Source organism: Embiotoca jacksoni, unplaced genomic scaffold (assembly GCF_022577435.1).
Source record: "Embiotoca jacksoni isolate LCO1_2020_lvr unplaced genomic scaffold, fEmbJac1.0.p SCAF_8, whole genome shotgun sequence".
NCBI lineage: Eukaryota > Metazoa > Chordata > Actinopteri > Embiotocidae > Embiotoca > Embiotoca jacksoni.
In genome coordinates, this window is record NW_027185436.1 from 8,701,124 (window position 1) to 8,715,430 (window position 14,307).

Below are 14,307 nucleotides of genomic sequence, written 5' to 3' on the forward strand. Positions count from 1 at the left end.
TGGGTTTGCTGGGCAAAAAAATCTTCTACTTTTAAAATTAGGCTTAAAATGTTTCTTTTTAATAGAGCTTACAGTTAGAGCTGGCTCAGGTTATCCTCAACCATCACATTGTTATGCTGCGATAGAGCTGGGCTGACAGGGGACCTCCCATGATGCACTGAGCACCTCAGATGTACTCTACTCTTTCACTCGGTGCATCTCAATTGTGTCATGTTTCTGATCTGCGTCTGCTGGTCCCACTAACCTGCCCAGTGATTACTATTTATTGTCTCTGTGCTGTTCTTTTCTCTCTCTGCTCTCCTCTCGCCCCGACCCGTCAAGGCAGATGTCTGGCCACCTCTAAGTCGTCATCTCAATGACGTTTCTTCTTCTTAAAAGAGTTTTTCCTCCTCGCTGTTCATCATGTGGGAATTGTTGAATTGTTGTGTTTCTCTCTGTAATATTGTAAGTCTCAACCTTACTATATAAAGTGTCCTGAGATGTCAAATTTTCAAAGAGCTGCATATGGACTACTCAGATCCCTCAGTTGTCAATTGGCTGTGTCTTGTGAGCTGCTGCTGCTGTTGTCGAAGATGATAAGTTGTCTGCTGGCTCTCCTTTTCTCAAACAAAAGAATTAGCAGAAGCCAGATATGCAGTAATGACACTGAGCTTTCTGAAGCTCTGTGGTCTTATGGCCATTCTGCATACATATAATACTCAAGCAGTGCAAATAGCACACAGTCTGCTGAGAAGACAGCACATGCGCAGGCACACATATACACTGCGAGCCAAAACATGAGAACCAATCACAGATCCAGAAAAAAAAAAAAAAGCTGATTCTCTTGCAACAGCTGCGTATGTCCAGGTCCAGAATATATTACACGCCACGTGAACAGTCGGTTCTTGTAATGAACGTATTAAAAAAAAATGGGCAGGTGGAAGAGAACTGAGCAACTTTGACACATGGCCAAATTGTTATAGCCAGGTGGTGAACCAGCAACAGGGTGTTGGGGAATCTTCGGAAACAAGTCTGGTTCACGAAAGCTCTGGATTTACAGGACTTGAAGGATTTGCTGGTAACGTTCTTGTGCCAGATACAACAGGGCAACTTCAGACGTTTTGTAGAGGCCAAGCTTGTGTGAATAAAACCCTAATTCAAAAGAGGATGGTCCTGCCCAACTTAACCAATGACGTAATACGCTTGCCGACAACAATCATATTGTACAGTATGTACATATGTAGTGTGCTGGCTGATTTTGTTTGGGTGAAAATGTATTAAATCGCTGAACAATGGGAACAATACAAGTCAATTATCTGCAAACATCCAGAGTCTTTGAAACAAAAACTGCCAGACAGTTTTTGTCTTTAAAATCAAATGTTTTGATGCTGTCAGACAGAGATGGAGAGTGAGCTGTTTGAGGTGCTTTATATAACATTTCTCAGACTCCTCTTGCATTCTAATCTGGTGTCAGTTCCCGAGCAGCAGTGCATGTGTGTTTTGCGTGCGGGTAGGTTTATGTGTTTGTGTATATTATGCATATTATGCAGCTTCGCGTGCACCTGCTCCTCAGCGGGCCACACAGACAAAACAAACAACTCACTGTGGTAGAACTTAAAAAGCGAGAATGACAAATGAACCCAGGGAGAAGAAAGACAGTCACATGCCACTTTACAAATACAATTTATGTGCCTCGACTGTGTGTGAGAATGAAGAGCGACAGTACCTTTAGAACTTGGACCTGCCCCTCATTTGTGATGTCTTTCAGCAGATCACAAAAGGATCGGCACAATGATTCTGCATAGTTCTGTGAAAGAAACAACATCATAAGAACATGGTGAAATAAAATAGGTAAATTTGTGTCACTGTAAGTGTGTGTGCGTGCGTGCGTGCGTGTGTGTGTGTGTGTGTGTGTGTGTGTGTGTGTGTGTGTGTGTGTGTGTGTGTGCGCGCGCGTTTGTGTGTGTGTGTATATGTGTGTCTCTCACCTGCAGGAACTCTGTGGCAGATAAGTATATATAGGCATTAACAATCTGAAAGCAGGTACGCAGGTTCTCGGAGCTCAGATCTGAAACAAAACCATAAACGTTGCACTTTAATTATGTGAACAGAAGGGCTGAATTTATGGAGACTGGCACAAACGACAAAGAGGGAGCATAAAAGACAAATATTCACATGTGGACTGCATTGCAAACTGGTTGGATTGTCCCACTACCAATCATTAAATACATGTTTTACTTGAGTCTATGAAAAATGTTGAGCGTTTCCTTGGTAGGTTAATGATGGTCAAAAATGTAAGAAAAAAATCCACTGTGTATAAAATAAACCCATCAAAAGTCTATGAGGATGTCTAGAAGCAGGGTTGCCCAACAGTATCCAGAATTTGACATCAGTGTAAAAGAACACTCATTCATTAATTTTGGGCTTGCTTGACTTTTCATAAGTGACAAATCCAGAACCGCACCGTGCAGTTTTCTGGCATGGCTTATAGTAACGTGACTCTCTCTCTCTCTCTCTCTCTCTCTCTCTCTCTCTCAAACTCAGACTCACACAGTTGTGTTCTAAAAGCTTTTATCAAGACATTTTGTTCTATATAACTGCCAATCTTTCCTCCCACACACAGCCGCTGGGGAGAGGAGGTGATGGCTCATCTGAAGTTGGGAAAAATCCCATGCAACATTTATGGCTCAGCTAATAAGTTTCACGAAGTATGGCAACCACTAATTGACTTGCATAATAATGTCAATACCATATATTACGAGTGATGTCCTGAGCTCGTCTTAAACATCGGCAGCAGGCTGATTAAACCATTTTTTTAACAGACTGGTATTGGATATACTTAACTATTTTTATATCCGACCCTTTGTCTTACGTCAGCTGTCATACAGGTGTCATAAACTGGGAGCACAATTTGTAGCAGAATGCAGAAGTATTATCTTACATGTGGCATACAGGCAGCTTTGTGGGAATATTTTAAAATCAGAAACAAAAGCAGCACTGTGTGAGCAATGTGAGCATTTTGTGAGGTGGAGGTAAGAGGGCAGCGCTCAATGCTATTACTTGCATATGGCAGCTAAAATATAAGCACTCGAAGAAATATAGGGAGTTAACCGGTAACTGTGACAGAGTATAAGTGGGATTTGTATTTGTTGTGACTGTGAATGTTAAGCCCAATTTAGACAAAAGACTCAAGACTAAACTGTTTTGGAACAGAGAGAATAAAAAGCTACAGAAGTGTGAACTGGCCCGTCGACTCAAATCAGCTGATAGTGTCCTCTGAGATTCAGCTTGTCAAGTCACAAGTGGGCAGGTTTATACTGAAAAGCACTGTAGTTTGTTTTATCACGGGATACATTTGCATAAGGCCACTGGGTATTCCGTTGAAACACCCGTTGGCATCTGTAAATTCTCAACACTCACTATCACTATTGTCATTCATGCTTTAAGATGCTACAAATTATAATCAGCAAAAAAGCCTGAAAAGCTGTCAGTTAAAACGTTACAGTATGTAGCTGCATTGGAGGTGTCGGGACTTGCTTAAAAAAAGTATTCATTGTGCATGTTAATTATCTATGAAAATGCAATGACCGGATCAGGACAATATTAAATAACTCAGACTAAGGGCGAAAAAAACCTAATCGGGACATTCCTACGTGCAGCATCATGCATAACACTGAGTGCGTGTCTCTGTGTGCAGAACATTTCTCCAGATGGTTGGGTGGGTGAAATGAAGGTTGGAAAAATATGTTAATGTTTTGAACATTTGAGTAAAAACGTCAATGGGGACATTTTTAACACGCACTTCATTCCCTTGTATTCGTCTTGATTTTTAATATTAGTGAAGAACAAACCAAGTCTTGGAAATGAGACATCAAACCAATAAAAGGATTTAATGAAACAAAAACAAATTTGGGGAGGAGGGGAGGTTAAAAATTAGATGATAAGCTTACTGGGTATGGACCACTATGCTGGTGATACAAAAAGTAAAACACATTTTTCATGTCCATTAAAATATCACCAAGGACACAAGTTATTTCCTTATCTTTGCTCAAAACACTAGGTTTTCTAAAAACACCAGTTTGAGTGCAACTACTGTATCTGTGCTTGTACATGATGAAAAAAAAAAAAAAAAAAACTGATTTTCAGACCAAAAAAAAAAAGCTGTATGAACTCCTTTAACTACTCTTCAATTTATGATGCAACAAATGAACATTGCAGCAATAGCTCTACAGGCCGACAACAAATTTCCAGTGGGCGTTTATCCGCCACAGTTGATAGAGTTTGTGAGTATCTGTTAACAAGAACTGCATCTAAATTATGAAGCATCTTGTTGCCTCTGCAACATCATGGTCCCGGCATTAAATATGTTCTGCTTGGTCTCTAATTTTTGTCTGACCTCTTTTGATCTAGGTTTGTGGTAACTGGAGTTGCTCTGTGTCCTGTGTCTATTTTTCCACACTGTGATGCATCAAAGACGTGAACAACATAAATAAAGCTTGTGTTAATATATGCTTAATATCAGCGGGGGAAGTGAGTATAAGTCAGTGGGATACATTGAAACAGGATTAAAAGGAAACCAGGGTAGATATAAAACTCAAGAGGACAACAATGCCTCATGTAACATCGCAAATCAGTAGCTCAGGCATTTTATCATCATCAAAGAGGAGATACCCTCTAACAGCTCAGCAAGGGTAACCTCAAAGACAATTCAAGCTCAAAAGGTTGCTCGTGATGCATTTTGTGCGGATATGGTAATACATCAAGAAGGAAAATGCCCTTTCTACCAAACACAATACACACTGGAGGCTGGAGTGCAAAGATTTGAATTATGGATTTTGTGTGTGTGTGTGTGTGTGTGTGTGTGTGTGTGTGTGTGTGTGTGTGTGTGTGTCTGTCTGTGTGTCTGTGTGTGTATAGTGCTGGAATCCAAAGCCAGTGTAGCAGAGTAGGGTTCATGGCCTCTTGGGCCATCAGTTGTGTAACGTTGTGTGTGTGTGTGTGTGTGTGTGTGTGTGTGTGTGTGTGTGTGTGTGTGTGTGTGTGTGTGTGTGTGTGTGTGTGTGTCTGTGTGTGTCTGTGTGTGTCTGTGTGTGTCTGTGTGTGTCTGTGTGTGTGTCTGTGTGTGTATAGTGCTGGAATCCAAAGCCAGTGTAGCAGAGTAGGGTTCATGGCCTCTTGGGCCATCAGTTGTGTAACGATCAGAAGTGGATGCACAGTGAAAAATGAACATTCAAAAATAGTATGAGCTGTTACTGTACTGTATAAACAGTGCTAATTGCATGACCTGCTAATGTGTAAAAACTGTTCGGAAGGAGGGAAGACAGCTTGAGCCAAAACCGCTTGCCGGGCGCGAAAGACAATACGGAATCTAACAAATAACAGCTGTTGAGGAGGAGAGGTTGGGATTTTGGTGCCATGAGTAAAGACTGTGAGGGAAGACCATGGATAAATACAATAAATGAGATCAGTAACGTGTGTAAAGTATGGTCCAGTGTGCAAATACACGGCATAGAGTTAGAAGGACATGAGAGGTATGAGGTGGCCAAAAAAAAGGGGGGGATGTTAGAGTATGAACATAATGAACAATTCCTAAACATACACCATAACTAACACGATAGAACATCAATTTGACAGTGCTATAAGCTGGTTGGGTAACGGAGCTTAACATCGAGAATGGCCTGCATACTTCTAGCCACAAGTGTTTACACACCGACATGAGGAAGCAGGAACTAATACGAGACAATTCCTCAGACAAATGGACAGACAGGAAAAGAAACACACACACACACCTGCATGCCAATACAAACGACCTCGAAAAGTCCAATCAATCAAAACAATGCAAACTGAATCTGTGTACACCAAGACTAACATCTGCAGTGCAATTACTCTGAAAGTAATACACTGTGGTTGACTCCCACACCAAGAATATGTTTAGTTCATACAAGTTGACAGGGAAGCTAAGACCTAACTCAAACACCAAAAGCACTTACTTCACTGCAATAACACAAAAGCCTGTCTTTTAAAGCTGTGCTTCCCAACCTTGGGACCTTATTGCTTTATACTTCTTTGGATCTTGTACAATTCTCCAAGTGAAAACCTAGTGAAGGACAAATCACAGTTTGAGTTGCTGGTCATAACCCTTGATGAGAAGACACTGTTTCATTTAAGGGTTCAAAAGCAAAATAGGTTGGGAGCAATGGCGGTTTGTTAATATGATGCGCCGCCCCCACCAATGTTGAGAGAACAAAAATACTACTTCAACATGTAAAACATGAATTAATTATAATAATATTTTGCTGGTAAAATGCACACGGTACTCTGTCAGCGCCTGTAAGGAATTCAATAAAAACTGTTTATAAATAGTATTTAGCTAATTTCTGTGTAAATACATATACTTCCTGGACCGGGGCGCTGGCCAAATGAGAGTGAATGCAAGTCATTCATCCGAGTAAATGAAGGACTACTGTGTGCACACATCGGGGCAGCTCCACACAGAGCCCCGTCTCCTCGTCTCACACAGACCGCTGCAGCATACAGTCCATGCTTGAGACACGCTGGCCATGCTGTCAATGGAAAAGAAGCTGGTGACTGAGATGGCTGACTTTATGTATTTAGTATTGGTTATTATTAGGCTAGAAGGAGAGGAGGGCAACATTTATGTTCCAGTAGTTCCAGTAGTGCTACTGGCTAGCAGTGTTTAGGTTTAGGTGTCCTGCTGTTTTTGGATATATATTTCATTTTTTGGTTTATTTGAAGTCGAGCTTCAGTTTGTTACGACAGGAACTCCAGTCTTTAAAAAGGAGATCATTCTTTGCTGCATGAAAATTTATGAAAATGACACATTATATAAATATTTGGAGAAAGGTTTAAGATTAACAGTTTGTAAAAAAAAAAAAAAAAAAACAACAACACTTAAATAGAGGAGTCCCGTCTGACCATGCTGGTTCAAACACCTGATATTAATGCTGATGCATGCAATATGCCATCTGTTGTCTTGTCAGGTACATAATGTATTCTTGGCCCTATCTAGTCATCACATCAGCCTATATACATAGTCAACATTAAAAACACAGTATGGAGCAACATTATGCTGAACACGTGCAGTGTGCCACCACATTTAAAGAGCATAGATCAGGGGAAGACAATGATTGATTTAAAAACCAAACAAGCGTGTTCACCAAAACCACATAAGAGTCATAGTGACTTCAAATGTGCAGTAAAGCAATTGTTGTGCAGTAAAGCAATTGTTCTACGGTGTCATTTTCTGTAGTATACCGCAGCATGGATTCTGGACAATTGAGAATTATGAGAAAAGAGAGGGAAAAGATTAAAGCTCCATGACAGTAAATGCTTTCCTCTTGTCTTGGCCACGCTGTTCTGTTTTTAACAGAATTATGCAACGACAACAGATTGCTTAACAGTGGGTGAACAAGGACACACAGGGTCGTTGGACATGCAAAGCACAACAGGTCCGCAGTACTGCACAGGAGGTGAATGATAATAAATTCCACCTTTGGTGGAAAACATTAATTTAATAGCGTAAAGAGAGAAACCTCAATGCTGAGTCTCAGGTCAGCAAAGCCTGATGTATTTACAGTCTCATTAAACCTTTTAGCTGCGCCCCACAAAATCACAAATGTGGATTGATTTAACACAGATTAAAATTATTTTGATGTGTCCTAGTTATTTATTGCCATCGGGGTACCTTAAGTAGTGAGTAAGACGGGTAAATTGCTGGGCTCTGTTCAGCAGAAAAGACGCTTTCATAAATCAATTTTAAAGTAACTCCTTTGACCTTCACAATATGCAAATTATAATAATTTACAGCAATGAGACAATTACTACATATGCTTACGTAAGCAAACATCCAAAACCCCACAATTATGCCCCTAAGCAATGGTAATAGAGAAATGAGCATCCTTTAAGCCACGTGTAATTGTATACACTATAGTCGCTAAAACAACACATAAGACATCTTACGCAACCACTGAAAAACAAACAAAAGCATCGAAATAATGCCATGTTATGAAGTGGCCATCAGATCAGGGCACCAAAATTAAATATGGTAAACCAAAAATCTAAAATGCTAAACTATTTGAATATAGCTCTTCATCATGAACAAAACTACTATTTTTGTGCAATTCGATGCAAAACAGGAAAAAAAAAGTGAAAAGTATTACTTTGATTCAAACTTTAGATCTATTCATGCAAGTCAGAAATCTTGTATCCAAAAACACTGTATTGGAAAGTTGATACAGTAGCGTTAGCTTAAGAAGCTCATGCATATAGTGATCAAAATGTGCCTCGATCTGCAGTGCAGAGTGACTGAAATAATTTGAGAGTTTAGAAGAGGAGGATTTAAGGCCACTGGTTGGCTCCAGCTGGTAGCACATACCTGAACAGCCCTTAATGCAACCCTGCAGTGACAGCTGATCAGCATCTAATATCATCAGCTTGAGCAGAGATGCCCCCAATAGGTCTCCAAAGACCCAGATTGGCACATACATTGACGGGAACATTAATGAGCGAGCTAAGAGTCAACACCCCAGGTGTAGAGGGGTTTACTTAACGACTGTTAAGTGAGTTATATCACACTGTAGTGACTGAAATCCACACAGACAAATGAAAAGTCACCACAAAGTACACAAAAAAAAAAAACTATCTCAACATCTGATTCTGATATTAGATCTCTGAAGAATTGAAATGTAATTTCTCTTTATGGAAATATAACCTCCAGAAAGACAGTGAAACTGATACAAACAAATCGGGGAGCACAATGTTCTCTGCTCTGTGCCTGTGGAAATATTGTCAACCATTTTATCACACCTGAGACAATATGACTACACTCCTTTATCTGCAAGTAAAGTCTTACATTCTCCACTTGTTTTATGCCAAAGGCAAAAAGGGAGGTAAATAAATGCTTGTGACAGCTGTACGATCTCTGTCCTTCTATAATGGTACCACTATAACCACCGTCATGACTGACGTTGCTGATAAGCGTACATACTGTAGCAATATCCTCTGAAGGGGAGCTTTGATGAATATCAATAGAAGAGGAGGGAGAGGAACAAGTATTAATATGAAAAGGAAGAAATGAATTGAATTCTCATTTTGGGCTCGAGGTAGGTCAGGCAGCTCATGCTACTGAAGCCTGGACCTGATAAGACTTTCATCATTCCCATCCCTCACTAATACAAATGAAGCAGAGGCACCCCAAGTGACCAGACAAAATAACTCTGCATCTGGATATTGGAAGCAAATTTACTTCCATTTCCACGCAGCATCCCCAAACATTGTGAGTGTGACACTAATACAGCGAACAAAAGAAAGGCGGATTATGCATATCTGCTTCTTTTCTGTAGCAATGCAGACACCTGATTAATGCTAGTCTTGCCTTTGTTGTTCAAGCATCTCTCCTGGGCTCTATAATGCAACTGCTCCAACAATTAAGACATGAAAAAAATGCACAAAAGGCTCATTCTCACAAATTAAATTGAGAAAACTAAGCTTTTCTGGAAATAGACACTCAGTTTCCAAAAGACTAAAGAAAAAGAGCGGTGAACAAACACTCTGCTGCGATGCAATAATACTACATTTGTGATGCAATTGTGCTGTGTTTTTATTGGAACTGTTGAAGAGATGTCAATTGAGGGTATTTTCCCTTGGTTGTATTTAGATGAGGTAAAAGTATTGTGAAATGTACTATTTTGTCCTCCCATGCATAAAAAACACATGAATACAATTTTAGAAAAGCCTTAGAAATATGAGTCTCAGTCAGAATAAACTGTTTTGCCAAATACTATAAAAGCAATTACATTTTCACAAAGATGTGGCAAGGGATGACAAAATCCCTCTCTTTCCACACACACACCGCCATAATCAAATAGCCACAAAAACAGCTGCTAACGCACTGATTAAGCCTTAGTCAGTACATCCTTCATTGCCCCGGGCATATGCTGCAAAATCCGCTTCAGTTATCAACACTAACAGGAAAATGAGCCTCACATCTGACAGTGATAACAGCCCCTGAAATACCTCTAATGGTGGTTGGGGACACTGCTAAAATATGTGGTCATCTTCTAAACCAATTCTTGCTTTACAAAGTGTGATGTGGTTCACAATGTTTGCAAAGTGAGGAAAGTTAACAGACACCAAAAAAGTGGTGCCAAAATCTGTACTGTGCTGCAAAGACAGATGTTTGTTGGGATTATTGAAGTCATCCAGCTACAGAAAGCTGGAGTTCAGTGAAGACATGAGCTGGAGGTTTGACAGCCATAAAATGAACCACATGTTAATTTATTTTTAATTTAAACCTGAAAGTGAGGTAAATCTAAAGTGGAAAACCTCTGGAGAAAACTTAAAAATGTGTTATTGTAGAGTGCTGATGATGGCTTGCCACATAACCCAGAAAGATTTCCGTAGCTGTAAAAACAAAAGTACTCCTGCAGCCCTGTAGACATTTAACTTTTGTCAGGTTTTCCTTTATAAAGGAAGAGCATGAAAAACAACATGGCCAACAGAAGACTTGGCTACAGGTGCAAAATGGGAAACGATTCCCTTTGGCTCATGACTGAGCAAGTCATGGCTGAGTAACCATGCTTGAAAGAAGCGACGAAGTGGCACAAATCAACTTCACAGAGAGATCCCTCGTGTGACATGACAGCAATGATGAGGATGCCGAAAACTCCCAGCACTGTGGCCAGCAAAAATCTGAAAAATCTCCCTTTGATTGATACAATTACAGCTAATACAGCTCACAGAGCATTCACAGGCCCACATCAGGTCTGATGTCATTGGTTGTACCCGTGGTTGCTAACTCATAGGCTGGTCAGTAATGTGGCAATATTTTACACTTACCATTTATTTAAAATCACTTTAACAAGGGTCATGATGCAAGTGTCTGTTGTGATTTATTTACCTTAAAATGTAAAGAGTCAGGCTATTAGTACTGATATGTTAGTCAATAAGAAGCAGATTTCTTAATTCATGCAATTGTAAATCAGTTGTCAGAAATGTGGTTGGCTGTTTGGACAAAACAAGTTATTTGAAGACATCAATGTGTATTTATGGAAATTGCAAAAGACCTTTTGCCATCATCTTAAATTCAATAGACTAAAACAATAGCAATGCATTAAATATGATTAAACAATAAACAACAGACACTAATGACAATTAATCTTTAGCTGCAACCCTAAAGACAATTAATAGAGACAGCTCTTTATTATATAAGAATATTTAATCAAGTTTTAGGCAGAACTCCACATGATGTGTGATATTCTCGTGTTAAAATATTCTTTTGTCGCTACTTAATTTTTTTCCCCGAGTAATCTTAATATTTCCTCCATCCATTTTCAACCAAAACCCTCGAGCAGTTCATTAACCATTGTGCTTTAGTTTTCCTGGAAGGCATTTACTTTGAAACACAGGCAAGTGTTGAGTTTCTCAAAATGGCAAAGTAAAATTAAAAAAAAAAAAAATTTAAAAGCATGGAACTAAATGGACACTTAGGCTCTATCACTTGCTCTCATTAATCAGTGTAATGCCAACAAAGACAAAAATCGTCCCTGCTTACTCCATCGTCACAAGTCGGTGCAGCACACAGCTAAAATGTGTCCCAGTTCAGAGCGTGGTGGCAGTGATACAGAGCATAGTGCGAGTCTAACAATTTAGCCAAAGCAAGGCTGTTGACATTCTAATTAGGGAATTTGCTGCTCCAGTTAGGCAGTGATGGAGCAGGGCTCTTTATCAGGCAGGCCAGGCCACATACCTGGCAAGCTGAAACATCCTACCGAGCCAGCCTCTGTTAATGGCCCACATCCCTCCACTGCTCTCCGTGGACTAAATAAATGAACCACCGGATGTCCTAGTGAAAACCAGCCAAAGATGATGACTTGCCGAAGATTGGCGAAAAATATACATGAAGAAAAAACTAAAAGTTAATTGCTCCTACAAAGATTTTTCAGCAATATATGCAAATAAATGCAAAAGTGCGGAATGTAAAATGTTTCTCCTGTTTCCATGCTCACAGTAGTAAATGGATACACTTTGAAACCATGTGCTAATTTGTTCTGACCTGTGACCATAACTCTAAGCTATCATCTTCCATCAGCAGCTTTGAATGTCCCCTCTAATACTTGCATTGACAAGCTAATTACATCCAATGCAATGTGCGTTACATGCGCTAATGTCACCTTAGGAAAAAAGTGTTTTCCACAGTAACATGAGACACCGTCAGTAAAAAGGAACAAGGTGTGGAGACAGTACTAAGTGGTGACAAGCGCCTGTAATTTTAAAGCCTTTTCGACTGACTTCTTCCATTAATTAACGTAGCAGCAGACACAGCCTCTTAATAAACATAGCTGCACACGCATGCAAATGTCAGAAGTCACATATTCACAAAGGTAAAAACATCTACTGATGGGAGAGACAAATTATGTATTATTGAAACAAAAAAATATAAGCATGACATCACGAATTTGGGTTCATTCAAATCCACAAGTGTAAATGTAGAGAACTAAGATATGAAAGAGGTAGAGATAAAAGGCGAGCTGAACTCTAAATTAAATTTGAATATCAGTCATGTCCTTCCAGTTGAGAAGTCAATCTCAGACTCGCCAAAGGTAAAAAAAAAAAAAAAAAATTAAAAAAAAATCTACAACATGGACCCTGTGTCCAGACTGAGCTCTTGACAGCAGTTCAGAATAAACTTTCTTTCATTCTTAAACTTTGAAATTAATAAGAAACAAATGTATCATCTGCCATCCCATGACAACTGGGCAAGAAAACAGCTATGAAATGAATTCTCAAGTCTGATTAGGGCTGAAAATAGCCATTTTTTTCTATATTGCTTAGTATGTCTTTTTTCTCCCCTTTTTTTTTATTAAAGAAATTAGCTTTTTGGTCTTTAAAATGTCTGAAAATGTTGAGAAATGTTGACCAGTATTTCTCAAAGTCCAAAGTGCAGCCTGATATGTTTATATTTCTTTGTCGCTACCAACAATCCACAACCAAAATAAATTATGTTTATTATCACAGAAGACGAAAGGGAGCAGAAAATATTCACATTTGAGAATATGGCCGCCATCTCCTTTAAGTAGTCCCATTGTAGCAGCACGCACCGCTCCCAGTGCTCCTGCCATACTGAAAACGCTCCCTGTAAGTTCTGTTCTGTAAAATGGACACTTAGGCTCTGTCACTTCCTCACATCGCAAATGTGCACATACCAGTGGTCACAAAAACACACACAGATGCTGATGTTGATAAAGCCATTTCACTTGCCGTACTTACTTAAGGAACGTACTGCTTCCCCCTGCTCTATTCACGTTATTGTGCTGCCCTCTGTGCACAACAGGAGCAGTCTCAGAACTTTTTGATCACGTGTGAGGACTAAAATCGCAGATCAAAAGTCATACGAGAAGATGACGGGTTTGTATGGTTTACATGAAACTGCCAAACAGAATCGGACTAAGCAAGCTTTATGTAAGTGCAACATTAGAGCATGCACAATATGTTCCAGCACTGGAAGGTATGGTCGTGAAAACTCCTTGAATTGAGCCCTTATTTTTTGTCATGAATGTGACTTGAACAAAACAGCAAAAAGCTTGGGAAAGGGACAAAATACCCTCACAATGCATTTGTCTTTTTTTTTCCACTTTACTAATGGAATGCTGTTACCATGTACCTGGAGAGATGTGGAAGCTTTTTTTTTTTTTTTCTTTTCTTTGCTTTAATGTGTCTGTCAAAGTCAGAGAAAAGCGGCACTCATCTCCAATGAAAACAAGCATCGACAAAAAGCAGAGAAAGGTCTCAGAAGTAAACACAGAAAATGCTAGTTGTAAGCAAATTCAGATCACAAAATTAGCTTATTTCCATGTTATGTTGACCAAGAGGGACGTGGGCACAAGAGGATATATTCTAAGGAGAGAGTAATATTTAATTTCTACTGCTAGGCTCGGATCACTGGGAGAAAAGACAGATTATGAGGTGCCATTTTTGTGTGCAAAATGACAAACTATTCATCAGTTATTTAAATAGTGCCCATTAGCTACCTAATTTGTGACTAATGGCTGCAGCTCTGGTTTGAGCCTGTATGTGTTGATCTGCATTAAAAAGGAGATGTGAGACAATGGTGCAAAGAAATAAGTTGAGATCTGCAGGTAAATCTATGAGCTCATGTACAGTACCATCATAAAATAAATGAGCGACATGAGTACCATATAGTACCGCATGACTGAGCTCATATTTTCAATACATTATGAATTTTTGCCTCCAATTCCACCTGTCGACCTCTAAGCCTTCGTAATCTAACCATCCATATATTTCAGTATT

The 14,307-nt window shown here is 39.5% G+C and overlaps 1 protein-coding gene across 2 annotated transcripts in view; it reads right to left on the bottom strand.

The window, feature by feature from the left end:
* ipo11 (importin 11) overlaps window positions 1–14,307 on the bottom strand; it is a 112,203-nt gene that overhangs the window by 35,351 nt on the left and 62,545 nt on the right. For both annotated transcript variants that reach the window (XR_011179768.1, XM_069178508.1), the window contains exons 23-24: window positions 1,968–2,047; window positions 1,706–1,786 (exon numbers count right to left, since the gene is read on the bottom strand). Coding sequence is in view for 1 of the 2 variants with exons in the window: in XM_069178508.1 (XP_069034609.1) it covers window positions 1,706–1,786; window positions 1,968–2,047 (161 nt within the window). In the remaining variant the exon portion in view is untranslated. The remainder of the gene's footprint in view (window positions 1–1,705; window positions 1,787–1,967; window positions 2,048–14,307) is intronic.